The sequence below is a fragment of the Saccopteryx leptura genome, chromosome 2 (genome assembly GCF_036850995.1).
Source record: "Saccopteryx leptura isolate mSacLep1 chromosome 2, mSacLep1_pri_phased_curated, whole genome shotgun sequence".
Taxonomy (NCBI): domain Eukaryota; kingdom Metazoa; phylum Chordata; class Mammalia; order Chiroptera; family Emballonuridae; genus Saccopteryx; species Saccopteryx leptura.
The window spans coordinates 251,931,450-251,953,653 of NC_089504.1; the positions used below are offsets into that span (position 1 = coordinate 251,931,450).

At 56.0% G+C, this 22,204-nt stretch overlaps 1 protein-coding gene across 3 annotated transcripts; it reads right to left on the bottom strand.

Moving 5' to 3' along the window:
* Positions 1 to 321: 321 nt before the first annotated feature.
* Positions 322 to 16,111, bottom strand: NECTIN4 (nectin cell adhesion molecule 4). 3 transcript variants are annotated; one of them, XM_066371295.1, is made up of 9 exons: positions 15,749 to 16,111; positions 7,435 to 7,794; positions 5,531 to 5,821; positions 4,572 to 4,692; positions 3,356 to 3,504; positions 3,020 to 3,176; positions 2,556 to 2,631; positions 2,181 to 2,255; positions 322 to 1,858 (listed from the first exon to the last, which is right to left on the bottom strand). In XM_066371295.1, exons 1-9 carry the CDS (start codon positions 15,801 to 15,803, stop codon positions 1,634 to 1,636), a joined length of 1,509 nt encoding a protein of 502 aa, XP_066227392.1. In that variant the 5' UTR covers positions 15,804 to 16,111; the 3' UTR covers positions 322 to 1,633. The 3 variants fall into 3 exon arrangements, with proteins under 3 accessions (XP_066227392.1, XP_066227391.1, XP_066227393.1); XM_066371294.1 differs by having other exon boundaries at positions 3,020 to 3,179; XM_066371296.1 differs by lacking the exon at positions 2,181 to 2,255 and having other exon boundaries at positions 3,020 to 3,179.
* Positions 16,112 to 22,204: the final 6,093 nt, after the last annotated feature.

A 22,204-nucleotide genomic window follows, 5' to 3' on the forward strand; every position in this document is an offset into this window, starting at 1 on the left:
TTGGGCCCCCACAGGCAGGACCACCCTGAGCCTCAGTCTTCACATATATGGTCTTTAAATCTTTCCAACCGTAACAGTTTGGGGAACTCCTTGGAGGTTTGGTTTCCTTGTCTGCCTGCCTCCGCAGCCTGTGGAGCCGAGTCCAGAGCACACGGGACCCGCAGCCCTGAAGACCAAGATGTGACCTACCCCATAGGGGACTCACAGATGGCAGCAGCTGCATAAAGGCTGTCCCTTTCCCACCCCCTCCCAGCCACAGGATGGTGCTGAGACAGGTGACAGGGGTTCAGGGCCCAAACAGCTCATGGGGCAAGACAAGAATCAGATGGTACAGGTGTTGTCTGTTTATTTAAAAACAGAATATTGTTTTATGTACAAATATGCACATATTTACACAGAATGTACATACCAGGATGCCAAACCTAGAGACCCAGGCTGCCTGGGAATCTCCCCTTTGGTCCAGAAACCCAGAACAGTCCCAGCCAAGCAGGGTCTGGGCACTGAATCTCAGTGTCCTGGCAGAGCGTGTCTGGATGGACCCAGCAGAAACAGGCCTTATTTAACCACAGCCTCCACCCACAGAAACTACCAGAAAAGCCCGAGGTGGCGCCCCAAGACCCCTGCGGAAGGAGACAGTCTTCCCCTAGCAGCTCATTTGAATTCCTGGAGCCCCCCCTCCAACCCTCTCTCCCCGACAACAACCAAACCAGGAACCTTGTCACCAAGTCCCAACAACCCCCCCAGGGGACCACAAAGAACTGTGGATACAACTAAGAGAACAAGAGCCGGGGGCCAACCCTGCCCACCGCAGCCACAACCCCGGCTCACACCCTCAGACCTCACTGGCTCCTGGACCACCCCCCAGAGGCCACCTGGGTTAAGATGCCTCAGAAGGAGCACATTTCAGAACCACAGGAAGTGAGTTCCTGGGGAAGGGCTGAGCTGTGCTGAGCCCTGCAGACTGGCCTCACTTTAAGCAGTGATATAAAACATTCATAGAAATCAGAAGTTTGTTTAAAGTCTTTTCTCTTATTAAAGGCTTCATCGCAGTGTAGTCCTTAAAGAAAACATGTACATGCAGCCAGCCCCGAGGCTACCAGAGGGCAGAGGGCTTCTGTGACAGCTGAACTGCTGCCGGCCCCAGGAGGTGGCTGCACACTGGCCCCATGGCCCCCAGGGGTGGAGCCCGGCTCCCCCACTTAGGAGGCCAGATTCCAGCTCCAGCTGTGCCTGCACACCTGGAAATGGCCCACAGTCTCCACCTCTTGCCTCCAACCTCTGCATCATTAATACTGCTCCGGGGTCTAACAACACCACCTGCGTCTGCAGGTGGAGGTCACAGCCACACAACACGCCCCGCACATCTGCCCGAATCTGGGCACTGCAGCAGCAGCCTGGACTCTGGCAGACAGCACTCCGCACACGCAGTCACCCTCACACACACACACATGCATACGCACACACACGCACATGTACACAGGCAGGGACTCAACCAGTGGAGCCCTCCCACGTCCAACACAAGGGCTGGAGGGAAAGGTCAAGCAGTCAGGGGTGTTCAGGGGCCCTCCCCCGAGATGAGCTGACAGCCCCCGTGTCAGCAGAGGGAGCTGGCCTTGGGGGAGGTGGGCTTGGGTCAGACCAGGTGCCCCCGCCCGTTGATGTAGATGCCATTGCCCGTGGGCTTGGCCCGCAGCGTCCCGTTCTCCTGCACAAAGTGGTTCATGGCCTGTTTGATGCCTTCGTCACCATCCCCTGCCTCCTCCGCATGCTCGGAGCCCGGAGACAGCAGCTCGGTCTGCGTCTCGATCTCCCTCACTGTGGTCAGCGTGGAGTAACTGCGGCCCTCCGGCTCTTCACTCTGGAGACCAAGGGCGGACGGCACATCAGGAACCAAGGCAGCCAGACCCAGGGGGCCGGTGGGGCAAGGGGGTTGGAGGTTAGGCACAAGCGGGGGTCTGGGGTCATGGCTGTCTCAGAGACACAGGGGATCAGAGAAAGAGCTGGGAAGGAGCACCAGGTGTGGGGACAGAGATGGAGGCAAAGGCAAAGCAGGGTGCAGGGCCAGGCAGCCTGAGCCAGGCTGAGGAGACAGGGACAGGAAAGGGGCCACTGACCACGTTGGGAACAGGACAGGGGCCTGAGCAGAGCAGTGGGGGTACCGGTGGGGCCGGGGGCCTCACCATCACAGAGCAGCTACTGTTGTCCTTGAGACTATCAGGGTGGCCCTCGGCTCTCAGCCCTACACTCTCCTCCGGCTGCAGGGCCCGGACATGGGGGAGGGGTCAGGACAGGCGGCCTTTCCACCTCTGTCCTCCACCAGCCTCCTCCCTGACCACCTTCCCACGAACCCTCATTTCCATTCTCTCCTGGACGCAAATTTCCTCATGTCCACCCCCCCAAACCCACCCTGGGATCAGTGCTGACAGTGGCTTCCCGAGGAGCCCAGGAGACCCAAAGCAGCCATGCCCCCAATGGTGCCCCAGCCCAGCCTCAGCTGTGAGTCAATAGCCAGACCCATGGAGGGCTGTGCTCCTGGTCAGCAGAAGGGCACACACCTGGCTCCTGGGGTCTGCGTGGTGGGAATGCAGCCTCCGAATGGAGTTCTCCCTGGTCAGGGTCAGCTCCTCCTCGCTGGGAAAGACACCTTGTCAGGAGCGGAGGGGAGTGGTGGCCCTCCATAGCGAGCTCAGCCTGGCTGAGCCTCTGCGAGATAGGGCCCCCACAAGTGGGACTGAGTGGCTGCGGGTGGTGGTGTGCTGCAGAGTGCGTGTGCGCATGCAAGTGTGTACATGGTGACGCGGGGCGTGTGGGTTCGAACCTCACACAGGCACATGGCTCCCTCCTTCCAGCTGGGGTCCAGGGTTCCCACTCCTCCCCACCTGCCCACCACTGAGCCAAGAGCCCCTAGATGCCCACCACTCCATCTCTTCTCGCTTCTTGGTCTTGGCCCACCTGCTGCCCACTGCTTCCTCTTTGTCCCCAGCTTAGCTCTCCCCACCCAGGAGTGGCCAGTACTCACTACTTCTGGGTCATCTGCTGGGCCTTTCGCCGATGGTATCGTGACATCAGCAGCACCACCACCACCAGAAGGCAGAGAAGGAACGCGGCGATCACACCCACCACCACCACTGAGGCTGACACCAGGTCCACCGGCTTCCCCGAAGTCTCCTCTGGGTCTGCTGGAGGAAGGTGCGGCCTGAGGCGGGTGCCCAGGTCCCTGACACGCCCCTCCACACTATCCTCACAAAACACATCTGCAAAGTCCACACAGTCCTGCCCCCTCCAAGTTACTCTGTCCTGCTTCTGTGGCCTCCCCGACCCTTAGCCCAGGCCCTGTCTCTGCTTCAGTGCTTACCAATGACCTCCACTGTGACCCTTGAATCCCTTGAAGATAGCTCATTGCTGACGTGACAGACGTAGATGCCACTGTGCTCAGCGGTCAGCGGGGGAAAGCCCAGGGTGTCCCCTTCCACGCGTACTCCACTCGGCAGAGGCCCGTCCAACCTGGGGGACAGGGAAGCTGATGGGTACTTGCTGGGCAGGCTAAGGCTGCCACCGCCGGACATGCCCAGACCGTGCTCCACCTCCCTCCCCCATGTCGTCACCCAAAGCCACAGGCTGTTCCCACGGTGCCCCTCCCTCCCCTGGGCAGGTCTAGGCAGAGGCCCCCTTCTCGATGCTGCCCAGCCTGACTCGGGCACCCCCCACACATGCGTGTGCCAGCCCACATGCTCCCACGGGCATCACGGCACACATGGCATAAAGTCCAGACACTTCATTCCTGTCTGGGCTCAGGCATCCTTGGAAAAAGTGACTGGTGTCCCCACACCCACAGTGCTGCTCACAGAACACAGGAGCAGAGCCCCAGGCACAAGCCACATGCCTGTCACGGACTCACACGCATTTGCACCTGACCCTCCCAGAGTCCCGGGACAGCAGACCCTGGGAAAATGCCAAGCCCTCCTTAAGGGAGCTGGCAGAGGTGGTGGGTGCTTCCTGGTGCTGGCACCATGGCAGGGGTGACAGATGTCTGTTTAACAGCAGTGACAATCTGCTGTGTTGTCTCATCTCATCTGTTTTGGGAACTCATGTGAATATATGAAGTATTAACATTTTTTTTTTTTTCATTTTAGAGAGAAGAGGGAGAGACAGAGAGGAGAGACAGAGAGAGAGAAGGGGGAGGAGCTGGAAGCATCAACTCCCATATGTGCCTTGACCAGGCAAGCCCAGGGTTTCGAACCGGCAACCTCAGCATTTCCAGGTCGACGCTTTATCCACTGCGCCACCACAGGTCAGGCCTGAAGTATTAACATTTAAGCACTGGATTATACTTCATCATTTAACAGGTAGAAAAAGAACCAACATCTTTATTAACTTATTCCCGACAATGACCATGGAACCAAGATTCCCAGTGCATTTGGTGACCACAAGTGTTCTTGTGTCAGCCTGAACATGTGCTCCAATTTATCCGGGGCTCAGAATATGTTGTCCCAGACCATAATGAGTACATGCCGGTCTTAGAGGGAAGGGGCCTGGTCCCAAGCACGGCCCTCCCCAGGCCAGGCCCTTACCGCGTCCAGTTGTAGGAGGGAGGGGGCTGTCCTTCACTCAGGCACTTGAGCACAGCGCCTTCCCTACCGACCTGCCACAGCTTTTGGTCTTCAAGGCCCCTCACAGAGGCCTCAGCAAGGACTGGGATGAAAGGTGGGAGGAGAAACAGTGGGAATGATGGTTTCGATCTTGCTGTTCCTAGAAGACCCCCACCCCACCCCGCCCAGGCCCCTGCTGCCTGGAGGAGCTTCTCCTGCCCTCTCCTTCTGCTCCTCAGTGCCAACCCAGCCCGGCTGCACCTTCCTGGTGGTACCTTGCCACACGGCTCCCTCCTCTCTCTGAGTTCAGAGAGTCCAGTGGTCAACAGGGGCAAGGAGCCCCTAAGTGCCTCAGCATACCCACATGTCACTCTTTCCAAGTGCCCCGCCCACCCCCGTGATGCCCAGCAGAACTGGTACACAGTAAATGCTCTCTGATTCCTGAAAAGCTAAACAATCCTCCTACTTCATTCATTTCCTTAATAAACATGTGTTTTGTGCCAAACGCTGGGTTAGTAGGAGAGAAAACAGCCCTCTCCCACCAGAGGCTCAAATCTAATGCGGGAAAGCACAAGCCTTTCTCTGCGTACCTTCCCTGCACTGAGCACCGTGCAAGACGCTTTGCCCTCTTGGTTCCCCATCCCATCGGAACCCTGAAAGTTGGTATCATTGTACTTCTGCTGGGGAAGAAAATGAGGCCCAGCAAGACAGGGAAACAGTGGAACTCGGGCTTGTCCCAAGTCTGTCTCCACATCCTAGCCTGGATGTTTTAACACGTGCTATCAATTCCTAGTTTACATGGGATTCTCTCAAAAACCAGTCTCAACAATCGCCTTTGTAAAAAGCAGAGAAGCCTAAGGTCATCTGGGGAGGGCTCCGTCCAGGTCTTTGGCCTTTCTGACTGGTGCTCAGGGCCCCCGCTGGCCCGCCCGGGTACTCACAGGCCACGTGGAGGATGTGGGTGATCCTCTGGTCCTGGATCAGGCCCGGGTGGGACACTACGCAGGTGAGTGGCTGCCCATTCATGCTGCGACTGGGCACCAGGTGGAACTCTGAAGTTACCGCTGCTGAGCGGGAGTGCTTGAAGGAGCGGCTGGAAGTTGTACCCTTGACCTCTGTGTCCCAGGTTACGTTGGGGGCTGGGCTGCCCTCTGCTGTGCAGGAGGCAGCCAGTGTCAGGCCCTGGCCCTCCTCCAGTGCGGGGCCAGGATTCAGTGAGGGCAGGGGAGGAACTGCGGACAGAAGGAGGGGTCACAGTCTGCACAGCCTGTCAGGGGCCCTGCCCCACCCCAGCGAGGTTCTGTACTAGAGCCAAGTCCCAGGCCCTTTTTCTTCTCTTATTTCACCAAAACAGACACCAGATGAGTGGCAGAATTTCCTCTGACTTTGTACTTTTGCCTATTGTTTGTATTTTATACAATGAGTATGGTCATTTTTTAATGAAAACAATGAACTAATTAAAAAGTTAACCAGATAACAAGTATATAATAATAATAATAGGCACCACTTATTAATTAAGCACTTCCTACATGCCAAGCATTATGCTAAACACTTTACAAACATTATCTCATTTAATGCTGTCAACAAGCCATTAAGGTAGATAGATATTATTATCGCTGTTTTATAGGTGAAGAAATTGAGCTCAGGGAGTTTAAATGATTTATCCCAGATCATCAACTATTAGGTGCTGAAGCTTAATTCATGTTTTTCCACAAGGTTGGTGGATAAAGGGAGACAATAACTTTTTTCTAAGGTTGTTTTTTTCAGGGACAGACAGACAGGAAGGAAAAGAGATAAGAAGCATCAACTCATGGTTGCAGCACCTTAGCTGCCCATTGATTGCTTGTCATACATGCCTTGACCAGGGCTCCAGCCAAGCCAATGACACCTTGCTCAAGCCAGCAACCCTGCACTCAAGCTGGATGAGCCTGTACACAAGCCAGCAACCTCAAGGTTTTGAACCTGGGTCCTCAGCGTCCTAGGTGGATGCTCTATTCACTGCGTCACCACCTCCTCAGGCAAGGCCTTTTTATCTTCATAATGTTAACAGCCCACACACAGAATGGAACTCGACCAGAGGCCTGGGGCTTCCATTGAGCACAGTGCCCACAGTGCAAAGTCGTAATTTGAAGGGTGATTGTAGTCTCCAACCACATTCACAGAAGGTCCAGACCAAGAAAGATATTAGCCCCACAGGTCACGCATGGCCTCCTTGTCGTACCTGGGCCTGCGTGGATACATCTAGGCACACAAGGAGCCCAGGTCTCGAGGGAGGCTGGCTTTGAGTGAGTGTCTTTGTTGGAACTGTCAGCTTGGAGAAGAGAGTTGGGTGGGGCAGGAGGAAGGTCCTCAGCTCTTTGTAATGTGGCTGCTGGATAGTCACTGTGGGCCAGGTCATGTGGGAGGGCCTCATGCATGCTGGGTAGGAATGGGGGGTTGGAGGGAGGACAGGGAAAGGCATTCCAGGTGAGGGACCACGGTGGGCACACCAGGGGAGGAGTGCTGGCTGGTTCAGGAAGTAGAGAGCAGAGTGCACAGGTAAGAGAGAACTAGCTGGGCCACGTCACCCCAAAGGGAAAGAAACCAAGACAAAGATTTCGGGGAGGGGGGACACTTATAATAAATGGTTCTTTCCTGAGGCTGACCCAGTGGCATCAGGGAACTGAGGTCACTTGGAGGGAATGTCTGGATTGCTCGTGGGGGGTGGGCTGAGTGACGCTTCTCCACCTGCATGGGCCCCCACCTCTTATTCCCGTCTGCCTTTGCCCCACCCACCCCTGCACGCAGCCCTCGGCTCTGCCCTCCGCTGTGGGGCGGCTCTGAGCCTCTGCACCTGCCCGCTTACCCAGCACGCGGAGCCGCAGCTGTGCCTGGAAGCTGCCGGCAGGGAAGGTGCTGACGCGACACTCGTACTCGCCCTCGTCCGCCTGCACTGCGTTCCGCAGCAGCACCGCGCCGTCCAGGGGGCTCCGCGGGGGCGGTGGCTGCACCACGCGGCCCTCGTAGGCCGGGCTCACGTGCAGCCCGTACTGGGAGTGCAGCAGCGCCAGCTTCTGGGCTCCTTCTCCCGCGTCCACGCGCGCCCAGGCCACCTGCGCCACCTGCTCGCCGGGGTCCCCTCGGTAGAAGCAGGGCAGCCTTGCATCCTGACCCAGCACCACAGTCACCAGGTCCTCCGTCTCCAGCTCGCCCGCCGGGCACCGGCCTGCAGGGGCAGACAGAAGCAGCCAGGACTAGGGCGCTGCGGGGCGGGACACTCTAGTGACAGTGTCAGCAAAGGGAGCTCTATGCTTGCGCTTGCAAAGCACGTTCAGACAATTACCTCACTTCGTCCACAGAACACTCCCAAGAGGTGGGCGCTATCACCACCATTTAACACAGGAGGACACTGAGACCCAGGGAGGAAGTGGCTTGCCTCAGGGCAGGCAGAGGAGTTGTGGAAGAGTCACGCCTTAGCCGGGCCCAGGGCTGTATCCCTGAGAAACCAGCCGGGTGGGCGGCTGTGGCCCTGAGACCCACCCTGTGCCCTCAGGGAGCCCAGGTCCTCTCAGGGGAGCCTGGACCCGCCTGTCCCACCAGGGAGGAAGCTTTCAGGACCTGTGGCCAGGAGCCTGGGCTAGGGTCCAGAGCACTTGGTGTGTGGGAAGAGTCCACCCCAGGAGGCCCTTCAGAACATTCTTTTCGTGACTTGAAGATGAGGGGCCTGAATTCCCAGAGAGAGACAGGAATTCTGTGTGGGAGGGAGGGCGCGAACTAAAGCTCGGAGCCAGGAATGAGCAAGTCACTGAAGACAGAAAGGCCACAGGGTCAGAGGTTCAGAGAGATGAGGTCAGAGCAGACACGCAGACACACAGTGACGGAGAACGTGAGGACGACAGGCCAGCACAGTGAACCAGTCAGAGGACCAGGACATGGGACCCGTGACGGGAGGCGAGTCTGTGCCTCAGCAATGTAAACTCAGGTTCCATCCTGCAACCTTATCTGCAAAGAGGGATCCACTTCCTGCCCTCATGACACCATGACACGTGAGGTCAGTACCTGTGGAGACAGACACAGGGCCCATGTGGGATGGTTTCTTTCTTTCTTTTTTAACTTTAGAGAGAGAGGAAAGGAGGGAAAGAGACAGCAACAGAAACATTAAGCTGTTCCTGTATGTGCCCTGATGGGGATCAAACCAGCAACCTCTGCATATTCAGACGATGCTCTATCCAGCCAGGACCAATGATTTCTGACTCAGTGCCAGTGCTGTGCTGTAGGCCAGGTGTGATGAGGGACCAGGAGGGCAAACCCAGAGGTGCTGAAAGAGGTCAGCTGGTTCAGGAAGCAGAGAGGAAAAAGGACAACTCAGGCAGGAGCGGGAGTGGAGCCCATGGTTAGAGCCAAGTCCCTGGACCTTCCACACCAGGCAAAGGGGTTCAGATTTGGTCAAGAGGAAATGGGAGTCATGAATGCAGGAGGCAGGGGTGCTGTGCCCTCTGACAGGAAAGGGGAGACTGAACCTAGGAGCTTGTAGCTGCAGTCCTACACGAGACTGCTGGCAAGGAGGAGGGTACCGTACCTGGGAGAAATTTGGCAGGGGGCAACTCAGGTCACTGAGCAGAGAGAGATGAGAGAAAGACTCAAAGACACTCCACAAACTTGCTATGCAGCACCCACTCACATGGCCCTTGCCTGGATGCCCCCTCCCTGTCTGCTGGATCCTACTCACCCGCTTGGACTTCCTCCTGGAGTCCTCCCTCCCAAGCCCCACCTCAGACGGCACCTCTGGTGCCCTCCTCTGCAGTCTGCGTCTACCTGGTCCCAGCACCTTATCCACGGATTGCATCTGCCTCTCCCACCAGACTGAGCTCCTCATCACATCACACATGGAAACAGGGTTTCTGAGCCAGTGCTTCCTTTGAGAGTATGTGGTCTGTAATCCTGGCACATGATTGGTTCTCAATCAATGTTTACTAGATGAATGAATGAATGAATGAGTGAATGAGATACAAGAGCAAGAAGAAAGAGCAGCCTTTGGCCTGGCTGGGCAGGGAGGGGTGGGCAAGGTGATCTTGCCAACCTTGGGGTGCAGGCAGGACAGACTGGTTAGCTCAGTTCACCGCAAAGGGAGAAAGAAGGAGGTGGAGAAAACAGGCATGAGGGGGAGATAGAGGAGCCCCACTACAGTGGATCAGAGGGTTTCAGTGAGGCAAAGCCTGGGGCAGAGGGAGGGGGTCCTGCAGCCCTGTTCACACCAGGTGGGGGGGAGTGGGAAGAGGAGGGAGGATGCTGTTAGGGACGGGACAGACCTGCAGAGCCAGATACCAGGGCCCTGAGCTGCCTGAGTTGATGCTGGTCCCACCCAGCCCAGCCTGGGAGTCCAGCTAACCACCTGCACTTCCCTCCCAGGCACATCCTTTCACAATGGGGGGAGCAGGGCTGCCAAGGAGAGCCTGAAGCTGGGCTTCAGGTAGGGGCTTCCTGGCATGTCTTTGCTTCCAATACTGCTGTCTGTGCAGGCCATGGGATCCAAGCCCTGCTTCAGTGGACACCCTTCTAAACACTATTTCTGGAACAATAATATTAGAGGCATATTTTTCGTTCACATCCTTACACTTGCCAGCCATCTGTTCCCCGACTAACTACCCACAAGAGGCATCAAGTAGCCAGCACATGTCTGAGTCCAATCCTCGCATCCCTACCTGTGAGTCCAAGACCCACACTCCCGACTGACAAGCCCAAGGTTTACACAATGAGAACCCCACAAAACAGGATAGTCCCTCCTGGGTTTCTCCCACAGTCCTCTATTGTCCTAAATCCAGCATTTGGTGAGAGCATATCAGCTTGGGGCAACACCTCCTAGACACACACACACACACACACCCTCTGAAAGGAGAACAGAGCTTGTGCTCAGACGGAACCAGAGTGCTCAGACGGAACCGGAGCCCAGACTCCCAGTCCAGAGCAGCCAGGACTGCCTCCTCCCCTGCTCCCCCACCCAGTGCCTGCCTGGCGTCAGCATGATGATGTCACCAAAGCAAGGGAGACACACTGCCTGCCTGCAGGTGAGGTCACTGTGCGGGCATGTAGTGGCCAGGCCAGGCCAAGCCCATGACCCTTCTGCTGCGAATTGTTTGCTGAGGCTGGTCGACTCTGTTGACTGGCACTACTCCCTCTGACCCTCCCAACCCTTCTCCTGGGAGCCCAGGACGCTGGTCAAGAGCCTTGGTGATTCAGACGGTCTGCCAGCCACAGCCACCACCAGCCACCACCTTGCGCAAGGGAGAGAACAGGCCCAACTGGCCAGACAGGATCCCTTCCACAGCCTCTCCCACCCTGGCCAGGCCTCCCTGCTGCCTGCCTGCTCCCAGACGAGTCCTCCATTCCCTGCTGGGGGCTGGCCAGCTGCTGCCCACTCTGAGCTTGGGTTCCTTTGTGTGTGAGGCCTGGCCTGTGATCTTGGGTGGGGAACGGAGGCCGGCAGCCACAGACAGTGTCTCTGGGGAAGGAGGCTCTTCGTTCTGAGGGGCCTTTCTCCATCAGTGTCCCTGCGCATACATGTGGGGGTCTGTGAGGAGGAAGCAGGAAGTGGGAGTCGTGTGTGTCTGGATCTGCAGTTTTGGGCGAGGGCCTGTTATCTGTCATTGCTGGTTCACACATATGTGGGGCTGTCTCCTTACATGAAGAGGAGTGTGAGGCACATTTAGTGTTCATGTTACCTTCAGTAGAGTGTGTGTGCTTGTCTGCATTCAGAGAGAAATGCTACAGAGTGGTGTATGTGAACATTCCCCGAGCAGCTCACACTCCTGTCCCACGACTCTGTGCGCACAGTAAATATTTGGGTGTAGGCTTCCCTTGGCTTCTCCGTGTCTCCCTGCCTCATCTGCCCATAGTCAGTGGTGTGTGGCTCTGTGTCCGTCTGGAGTGTCACACAAGCTGCTGTCCCACCTCATCCTAGGGGGGAGGGCAGAGTCATCTGAGGTACAGGGGCCTAGAGATGAAGTCACTGTGCCTCCAGGTGATGGGAAGTTGTCATTAAGGGCTCCGCAACAGAACAGAACAAGAGCTCTCTCTACCCTTACTCTCAGGTCCTGCTGGGACTCACACTTCTCACCCCCTAGCCAATCCCCTAACCCCATCCCAGCACCTCTGGTCTCTCCCTGGGAATGCCTGTGCTGCTGCCCCCTCCAGAGAAAGCAGCTCTGGCTCCAGGCCCCAGCAAGGGCTGTCTGCTGTGGGTGTGGTGGGAGGGGGATTCTACCTAGGGCTGGGGGAGGGGTCCAAGCCATCCAGGGTCGCAGCTCCTCTGTTAACCCTTGCCTCCCCTCACCACACAGCCCAGTCTCCACCAGAGAGAGAGAGAAGGTACAGGTGAGCCAGGTGTGACAGGTCCTGAGAAGAGAGCTCTGAAGCCCCCACTTAGGACAGGTGACATGAACAAGCCTTTTTTCTTCCCCTCCTGCACAACCTTGGCCTTGGAGTGCTGAAGAACTCAGAAAGCCAGGAGATTCTCCCTCTGGCTTTATCTACCTCCCTCACTTACCCCCCATTGTCCTAAGCCCCCCAGCTTAGGGAGAGCTTCTCAACCTGGGCAAAGAGCCCACCCACCGATTAGTGTCTGGGGGGGCCCACACCGATAGCAGAGGGGGATGAGAACAATGAGCAGGGCAGGCCTAAAGGCAGCCCTGCTCTGGCCCAGACACGGCTCCCAGCACGGATAAGTCCCCTAAACCCCCCGGAGCCAGTCTGAGCCTGGCTGAGTCACCACAACAGCCACACTGTGGGTGGGAGACCTAGAATTCAGCTTCTCCCAAACTCCTGAGATTCTAGCCACCCACCCCCAAATCCTGCCAGCCACCCTCCCCAAGTGTGGCCAGCTCTGCTCCACCCCAAATCACAGCCTCAACTCAGATGTCAGCACACACCAATTTTAAAGGCAAGTTGGAAGTTGGGGCAGGGGGGAGCAGAGAGCTATGGGAGAGGCTGGGCCATTGGCTCCTGTCCCAAAGAAAGCGAACCTACCTTCACAGCCCTCCTCCAGGGGCGGCTGGCCCCCAGTTCTGAACTTCACCTCCTCATTTTCTGTTCTGTTCCCAGATCTACCCTGGGCTCCTCTCCTCCCCTCTGGACTCACCTCCCACCGTCCCACCCCTCCTCTCTGCCTAGACCCTGTTCAGAAAGAGAACATTGTAGAGGCCAGAAACTCAGGCATTCTCTCTCCTCATGAGGCTTGCCCCTCCTCCACTTTGCCTGGGGGACCCCAGGATCCCAAGGCTGCGGTTGGTCTGACTCTAAAGGCTAAAGGTTAGAGGCTGGGGTGGAGTACTCTGCTGTCAGCTCCTCACTGCCACCTCTGGGGCTGGAGTCCCCTTAGCACAGCTTTCTGAAACTCCAGGGTAGGACTGAGGTCACTGGGGCCACAGGGCTTCCCCGGGGCTCCTGATTCCCCACACTGTGTGTGTGGGCGGGGAGCAGCCTCCTTTTCTGGCCTCCCTGGGTTTGGGTAGGTCCTATAGGAGTGCCCCCACCTCCCGTAAACAGGAGTAGAAAAGCAGAAATGGGCCCCTCCCTTTCTTGGAAGCTAACCTCAGACAAAAAGCTGATCCCCACCCTCAGAGGACAGACCTCGGAATTCAGAGAACCCATCACCCTCGGACCCTGTTGGGTCCTATCAGGCAAAAAAGCTAGGGAGAGGACCCTACAGGAGGGGTGTCTGCAGCCTTGGGCCCCTCAGGCCTAAGGCAGGAGTTGGAGGAGGGAGAAGGGAGGGGACCTCACCCGGAAACTCATCCCATTAATGAGAAACAAAGAGCTGTGGTGCAGGCGCCTCCCAAGCTGCTCCTCTCCCTGTGGGTGGGGCAGGCCCTGGGGCTGGAGTGCTCTTGGCCCTGCAGTTGGGGGCCACTACTGTGCTGGGGAGAGGGGGCAGTGTCCAAGGTAAAGCTAGCCTTGGTCCCCACTCAGAGATGCAGCCAGGACCTTTCTCCCTTTTATCGCCACAGCCAGACTGACTGTCTCCCAGTACCTAGTACTTACTCCCTTCAGTTGGGGCTGGACATGTACACGGCCATAGCTGCTCAGACCTGGAAAGCTGCAGAGACCATCTGGTCCCAGCTCTTGGTCTACTGAGATCTAGTTTCTGAGTTGCCCAAGGTCACCTAACAAATTAATAGCAGAAATGGGGTCAGAACCCAAGCCTTCTGGCTTCTCTCAGTCCAAGGCTTTTTCAGAGACAAGAAACACTCTAGCTTCCTGGGAGCCGCAAGAAGATTCCTGAACACAGAGAGGCAGGAATGGGGGTGGCCGTGGGGGTGGACCCAGCTGATTCTACAGCTGGGATCCTGGGTCTGCATCCCAGCCCTCAGAGCACCCTCCAGCCCTGTTCAGAGGACAGTAGCAGCTGCAGGCTGGTGGTTCACTGGGCACCAGCCTCCAAGACCAACCTGAGGCCGGGCTGCCTCCCTGTCCACAGTCCCTGTCAGACATTGGGCAAGGTTAGGGTGATGATCTGACTAGAAGGAACCTCCCCTCTCCTACCCTGGGCTTCTCTTAGACAGAACAGATCTGATGTCACGGAGAAAGACATCAACAGAGACCGAGTCTTGTTCACGACTGCAGCACTTGGATGTCTGTATTTAATGAACTCACTGGCAGAAGACTAACACTAACTCTTGGTGTGCTTCTAACACTAGTGGCACTTGCGGGTCTTCCTGGCCTCTGCTTCTCTGTCCCTCACCTGTCCAGTCTGGGAGTTGGAGTTGCGAGCTCTTTGATCCCATCCAAGTGCTGAGACAGGATGACTCCATCTTGAGGTGTGGGTAGATCCTGCAGGAGAGTGGCTGCCAAGTCCCCTGGCCCTGACAGCCCAGCCCCACCTCTGGCCTAAGCAAGTGAGAAGGGTCGTCTGGAAGGCGGGAATTAAGATGTGGGGACAGGGTGACAGCAGGGGCAGGTGCTCGCTGCCCTGTGATTGAAGGCTGGGCCAACAATCCTTCCTCTTTTTAGTTTTTTAAAAGAATTTGTTGATTTTTTTTTTTTTTAGAGAGAGAGAGGAGGCAGCAAGGGAGTGAGAAGTACCAACTTACAGTTGCTTCACTTTAGTTGTTCATTGTTGTATGTGCTTTGACGGGACAAGCCCAGGGTTTGGAACTGGCGACCTCAGCACTATCCACTGCAGGTTGACGCTCTATCCACTGCACCACCACAGGCTAGGCCCAATGACCCTTCTTTTTTAAGACCAAAGGACAGCAGCCCCACCGTCCACACATCCAGGCCTCCCTGTCCTGACAGTTTTAGCTTGGGGATGAGGTGGGGACATCACTGCTCCTGCAACCAAGAGCAAACTGTCCTATGCAGGCAGGTCCCATGTTCCAAAGGGGAAGATGTCTCAGCTACTCATTGCCCTGCACACAGCCCATGCAATCCCTCTGTGGTCTCTGTGCACGCACACGCACACGCACATGCACGCTCTCCCCATCTGGATGAGAAATTCCTGTTATGTACTGTATACCTGCTTCATATACACGAGACAACAGTAATACAAGGCATCTGAGAAAATGGGGGGCGAGATGAGCAAAAGGAAACCACAGCTAGCTAGAAGGCACCTTACCCGAGACCCCAATTCATCTGAAGAATCACCTCATTACCACCCTGGCATCTAATAATGTGTCCAGGGAAAGACAGGGGCCATCGTCCCCCAACAGGTACCTGGTCCTGAGACTCTAGGACATCATGAAGAAAGAAAGAGAAAGAAACACCTTGTCCACTCTCTGGGCATCAGGCTTCCCACACCTCAGTGACTGCAGAAACCAGCTCAGCCCTGAGTCAGCCTCAGAGCCAGTCAGCAGTTCCGAGCCCAGCAGGGAGGTGAGGGCTCCTCCCAGAGACCCCGGGTGGAAGGGTCCCCTCCAGCTCACTTCCCTGCCCCCCTAAAGTGGTCATCTCATCTCTTCTCCTATTGGCAGCTCCAACCTCTGCAAGACTTTGGCAGCAGACTCAGGGATCCCAGACATGGTGACCCTGCCCGGGGCAAGAGGGGATGCAGAAGGGAAGAAGGACTGACTCTCCTGGGGGCAGACCGGCAGCAAGGTGGGAGGGATTTGGTCCTCAGTCCAGACTCACAGGAGGGGGAACCAACTTGTGCTCAGAAGCAAGGGTCCTGAAGGCTCAGGAAGGCCTACCTGTGAGAGATGCCAGGAGCAGCAGCAGCAGCAGACAGGCCTCAGGCCCCCACATGTTGGCTCCCAGGGACAGGGGCCTTGGTCCAAACGCAGAGCTGCCCAGTGTTTATGAAGTTCCACTGAGTTCTCCCTGGGAGCCAGCTCTAGAGCTGGAGAGGGCACCGACCCTTAAGGCAGGAGGAAGTCTCGGAGTCCTCAGGCACTGAAGGACTTGCCTGTCTCACTGGGGCTCCCACTAGGGGACCCAGCCCCGTTCTACCCACCCAGCGGCAGCTACCCTCAAGAAGCCGTGATTGGGAGCTCTGACTACCCCAGAGCTGCTTCCCACGCCGGCCAACAACCACGGCAGAAACCTGGGAACCTGCTGAGCAGGTCAGAACAGGTGCGTCTCTGGGGGCGGGGCCTGGCACAGAGACGCACAGCCACCGCCCCCACGGCCTGGGCTAGCTAATGGGCTCTGGGGAGGGAGGGAAGGACCTGAGGGGTGGGATCCCATCATCCGCTCTCCACGGCACCAGGCGGTGTGTGGAAAGGGCTGTGAAGAGAGGCAAGGCGCAAGGGCAGGCCAGGCAGGGTGGGCAGGAGAAGCCCCAGGTGGCTCAAGGAGGGAGGTGCCAGGCCAGGAGGAACAGGGCAAGGCCCTGTGGGTGGAAAGGAACCGAAGCATCCCACACCCTGCCAGCCGCGCTTCCTTCACAAGTCCCCCCAGTCTCCTGGAGGGCTCAGCGTTGGAGCCCCAGAATCAGGGAAAGGCAGAACTAAGGACAGTACTGGCCCCACACTTCCTCCCTCAGAAGATAAAAGGCCCAGAGAGGGGAGGAGCTTGCTGGAGGGCCTCTAACGATTTGCTCAGACACCTCTGTCACTGAGGCAGGGAGCTAGTTCAAAGACCCCTAAGAAGAAGCTCAAGTAACCCACTGACGTCACCCATCTGTATGAGATGCCAAAGAACTGACCAAGTATTAGCCTCAGATTCCCGGCCCCCCAAGCAGGGCCCTCTCTCAGCTTCACACCTTGTTACCTGCCAGGGGTCCCTGCCCCCATCTCCATAGTGATTTTACCCATTTATCATGATATGGGACAAGACTATATGTCTGGACAATCCTGATTTAAACTGTCTCCTCCTGTTCCTCCTCAGTCCCTGCTCAGCCCTTTATTACAGCCGTGTACATCTTATCTCCTCAGGAAACTGTAAGCTTCAATTCCAGTAGCACTGAAGCCTGTTGTGCCAGGGACAGCAGGTGTGTGAACTGAGGGACGGGACAAGAGCTGTAGTCTGCGGACTCCTTCAACGTCAGGCTTCTTTTAGTCTTGTCTCAGTTGTCCATGCTGGGACAGTCCACAGCACGTAATGGGATGAAGCACATTTTCCCCGAAGGCACAAATTCGTCAATGAAGGGGTGTCAACATGGAACCTGGGCTGTGCCCCGGACTATAACCCTGCCCCTGGACCACAACCCCTCTCTGGCTCTAGATCCCAGCTCTCAACAAGGACCATGGTAGTGACCTCTTCTTCGCAGACCATAAGGGCCAGACTGGATGCCAGAACTCCCCAGTTTCTCTCCACCTCCACTTTGGTGAGCCCCTTCCCCTCCTCAGGACTCAGGTTAAGGTTAAAGTTAGGGTTAGGGCTGGGGAGCAGCCCCACCCTGATGCTGCTTTGAGATCCACTATGGCAGGGGTGGGTAGAGCTGGGGGAAATGGGAGGGGAGCATCCTGTGTTATAATTATAATTATCACACGTTGGATGCTATCGCATGGTTTCAGGGGAGCTCTTTTCCTTCCCACGGATTCACCCCCCCCAACCTGGTCCAGGCAACCACAGGGAAACTGAGGCATGGTTGGGAAGCAGTTTGATCATAAGGTGGGTATCCAACTTTCCCATTCACAATGCACCCCCCCAACACACACACAGCTGCCACTCAAGAAGTCACTGTAGCCTGACCAGGCAGTGGTGCAATGGAGAGAGTGTTGGCCTGGGGTGCTGAGGACCCAGGTTCAAAACCCCAAGGTTACTGGCTGGAGCACAGGCTCATCCAGCTTGAGCATGGGGTCCCCGTATTGAGAGTGGGGTCACAGACATGACTCCCAGGGTTGCTGCCTTAAGCCCAAGGTCACTGGCTCAGCTGGAGCCCCCCAGTTTAGGCACATATGAGAAAGCAATCAATGAACAACTAAGGTGCCGATTATGAGTTGATGTTTCTCATCTCTCCCTTCCTGTCTGTCTGTCTCTCTCTAGCTTAAAGAAAAAAGAAGTCACTGCAACTCCAGATGTGTGAAACACCATGGGCAGGCAGGACTTCCCAGGTGGTGTGCAGGATGTACTAGTGTTTCTTCATGATCTGCTCAGGTCCTCGTAAACATGAGAGGTGGCCTTACTTGAGGTAGGGGTCTTTCTCTCCCTCATCTAACAAATACCTCCCTCTGGGTCCCCCCACCACTCATGCCGTACTCCAGTGTCTCAGGGTTCACACGTCCTCACACGCAGGCCTTTGCTTCCTTCTTCTGAGATGAAGCCTGTGGAAGGTCTAGGGCAGTGGTCCCCAACCTTTTTTGGACCACGGACCGGTTTAATGTCAGAAAATATTTTCATGGACCGGCCTTTAGGGTGGGACGGATAAATGTATCACGTGACTGAGACAAGCGTCAAGAGTGAGTCTTAGATGGATGTAACAGGGAATCTAGTCATTTTTAAAAAATAAAACATCGTTCAGACTTAAATACAAATAAAACGGAAATAATGTAAGTTATTTATTCTTTCTCTGTGGACCGGTACCAAATGGCCCACAGACCAGTACAGGTCCGCAGCCCGGGGGTTGGGGACCACTGGTCTAGGGTACGGGCTCCATGGAAGTTTCAGTTGGGGAAGATTTTCCAGACCAGTGCCTGGTCTCCTGGGTCTGTTCTTTCTTCCTCATTGAACCCCCAATCCCCTTGTGCCTCACTACCTACCCTCCTCCCACTCACATTCTGGGCCCTAAGAATGGGAACCAGTCAAGCCCAGGTGTACCTTTAGCATAAACACTATCCCTGTGTGCATGCCTGCATGCCTGAGTTCATTCAGCTGATGTGTAGTGAGCATCGCTCTGCCAGTCCAGGGAGGGGACAAGGCACAGACCACGTGGTCCCTGCCCTCAGTGAGCAGTGCCTCTGCTCTGTGTCCCCCACGTGTCTGTGTGCACGTGGCGCACCTGTCCCCGGGCCGTGTGTGCACAGATGCATGAGCGCGTTGCCTGCGTGTGCCCCAGCTCCCGCCTGGAGCCCGTCTGTCCCCGCAGCAGCTGCACACCTGAGTCAAACCGGTTGGAGTGGGTTGTGGTGAAATTTTTGTTTGTGTCAGTGGGACTTGGAGGTGAGTCAGGCAGGGCCAGGGATGGGTGGGGTGGTGTGGGGGAGAGGAAGAGTGAGAGTGAGGGTCAAACTGAAGGGGCAGGATGAGGGGAGGGGCTGGAGTGTTGGGAGGGTAGATTGGGGAGGAGGAGAGAGAGCCTTAGGAAGTGATGTCCTGCTTTTCAGCAGCGAGCTCTCAGGTCAGAGGAGAGTCAGGCTAGGGGACACTGGCTTCTGGAGAGACAGCAGTGGAGAGTCAGAGTGTAACCCGCTGGCACAGAGGTGTGGACATGTCTGTGGTCCATTTCTGTCCAGCTCTGTTTATCTGGTGTCACGTTTTTCTTCATCTGCTCATAGCTTTGGTTTTTGCACTTTGTACAGGAAGGTGCTGGGGATGCTGACTGACATTGTGGGGGATGATCAGGGATATGGGACCTGTTTCTGCCACCACCGCTGCTCCTGGGGGGTAAGGAGGGACCTCATCCCCAGTATCTTTCCCTCTACTGAAAACACCTCTGCTCTCCTTGGGCTGGGCATTACTGGGCTAGGATGACATCCTGTTTTCTACATGATTACGTCTAAACATTGCCATGTGCTGTGCTGTTCCCGACAGCCTGTCCTCTGGGCCCACTGATCCCCAGTACCCAGCCCCATCCTCTAATGACAACTACATTTTGTGGTCACCTAACAGCATTCCTTGGAGCCCAGGGGGCTGGATCTCTTGATCTGAAAGAGCTCTGAAGCTGGAGTGAACCCCCCCCCCCCAGGGCAGGAGGTGCTCAACTTAACCCACATCTGAGTCCTGCTCTTCAGTAGACTGTTGTGAGCCGAGCACCTCTCGTTCTCAGCCCATGAACTCCCCAACCTTCCATAAATATACGACCAAGAAGTCAGGGATCAGGGCATGGGTTAAGAAACAAATGCCTTTATTCTTTGGCTGGGTCCCTGAATGGACTAATACTTTTAGAGATTCTAGAAATAGGACAACAGTAGAAACCCTCATGGAATCAGTCTTCCAAGTGGCAAAAAGAGCAGATGGTACAGAAGTGAGGAGGAGGTAAAAGCAAAGGTGAGGTGGGGTCCTGCAAATTTGGTGACAATGGGATTCTACGAGGGCCCCCAGCTATGCTCCCCTGCATCTCCCATGTCCATGCAATCACAGACCAACTAGGCTTCTCCCAGGGAGCCCGGCTGTCGGGGACACAAATGCAGCTCCTGGGGGCCAGCCCAGCCAGCAACCCCATGGCTGTCTTCAGGTAACACCAGGCCATGGTAGCTTCTCAACTGGATGCTGGGGTGTGCGGTTCCTCTCTGAACCAGGGACTGCCACTTCCTGGCTGTCAGCCAGGGCTCCTGCCTCCCCAGGGGAAGGTCCTACGACCCTGCAATCAAGCATCAGCCTTGTGCCAGCACTGGGGATGGGGGACCTGCCAAGCAGAAGTGGGACACAGATCAAGAAAGCTTAGGGAAAGCATGGGGAGGCCCTGGGTATGGGGGGGGGACATTACAGGACAGAACACCAGGGGGAAATTGCTGCTGGAGGAACCGATGGGAACTGAGAGCAGATTTCCATTTGAAGTTTGTTAGTGTAAGCCTCCCCTTGTAAATCCTAATTCCCTTTTTCTCCCTACTAGGACCCAAAGTCACCACAGCTCTGCAGCTCCACCTGCCCCATGTCAGGGCTCAGCAGGCAGATGCAGCCGCCCTGGTCAGAGGTCCTTGTTCCAGGAGCACCGGGCTCGCTCTCTGCCTGGTCCTGGAAAGCTGGGGCGAGGCCTTCTGGCTCTGAGACACCCAGGGCCCCATGGCAGCAGGACTGGTTCTTAGCCTTGGCTACTTTCACCCTGACCTGCATCCATTTTCAGTCCCAGAGACAGTGAGGCTGGGAGCCTCTGACCTGAGGATCCAGCCGTGAAGTCCCCACCTGTGGGAGAAACAGGTGGCAGCCAGAGGCTGCCTGAGCATCTTGCCCAGACCCATGCATCATGGACCTCCCTCCAGGCCACCTGGAGGTCTTCCTGAACTTCAGTTTCCCCTGCAATTCTAGATGTGGCATAAAAGGTCTAGGGATCAAGTAACAGCAGAGTCCTTCACCTGAGGTCATCAGCAGGATCAGGGAGCACTGACCATGAGCTCTCAGGAGAGGTCAGAGGAAAAAAGCCTGCAGTGTACCCTCCCCTCAGCAGTCTGGTCCCCTCCAGGGCCCAGGCCTCTGTGCTCTAAGTCTTCTGTGAGGAAATCCTATTCCCTGAAAATGTTCCACACAAGGAAGCTCACACAGGTCTTCATCAGCAATCAAGACCCTCTGCCGGTGCAGAGGGACTATAATCTGGCACAACAGTTCTAGGACACAGCCAAAGAGGAGAAGGCTGGCCACTCCTGGAAGTTCTAAAGCCCCTTGCAGAGAAGTCAGAGGGCTGGTTCTGTTCAGCATTACAGAGAGACTGAAAGAGAGAAAAGTACAGGCCCAGAGAGAGAAACACAAAGGTAGACATGGTAAGAGACAGAGCTCAAGGCACAGTGAGACAGGGGGAAACCTAGAGAAAGACTCGGAGAGAGAAATGCACACACACACAGTTAGTGAAGAGCAGTAATTCAAGGAGACAAAGAAGCTGAGACAAAATAAAAAACTGAGACAGGAAGACCTAAAGAGACACTTCTGGATGCCTCCTTGCCTACTGCTGGGATCATTCAGGTACTTCCCTCAATTTTGATGACTCAACAGTGACCCAATGATACTTTCCTACTCAATATCACCAAGTCCCTCAAAAATTCAAGTTCTTTCCCATCCTTATCCCATCTTGCCGTCATTCTGACTCACCTGATTCCATTCCCCAAGTCTGCTTACGTATCCACCTTTCTCTCCGGCTCCTTCCAGCTCATGTCTCAGAGGCCCCTTGCTGTCATTCCTCTATCCTTCTGTTTTTCCATGTCCTTATTCTGGCTGGGCTGAGAGTGGAGAGCCAGAATTGGGGCCACGAAGGCATGTGGTCAGGTGTCAGCTGGCCAGAATAAGCTGTGGGAAAATGTAGAAGGATCAGTGGATGTTGGGCAGATAAAATATATTGTGCTCACTTTGTTAAAGATGGCGCTGGCCCTGGCCGGTTGGCTCAGCGGTAGAGTGTC

What these genes read in the sequence shown, in the direction of transcription:
- NECTIN4 (XM_066371294.1), bottom strand. Translation starts at nt 15,803, where the DNA reads ATGTGGGGGCCTGAGGCCTGTCTGCTGCTGCTGCTGCTCCTGGCATCT. An exon ending in CCCTCCTACAACTGGACGCG is followed by an intron (nt 3,505 to 4,571) that starts GTAAGGGCCTGG and finishes CCTGTCCCCCAG; the next exon opens with GTTGGACGGGCCTCTGCCGA. An exon ending in CAGCAGATGACCCAGAAGTA is followed by an intron (nt 2,632 to 3,019) that starts GTGAGTACTGGC and finishes TGTCTTTCCCAG; the next exon opens with CGAGGAGGAGCTGACCCTGA.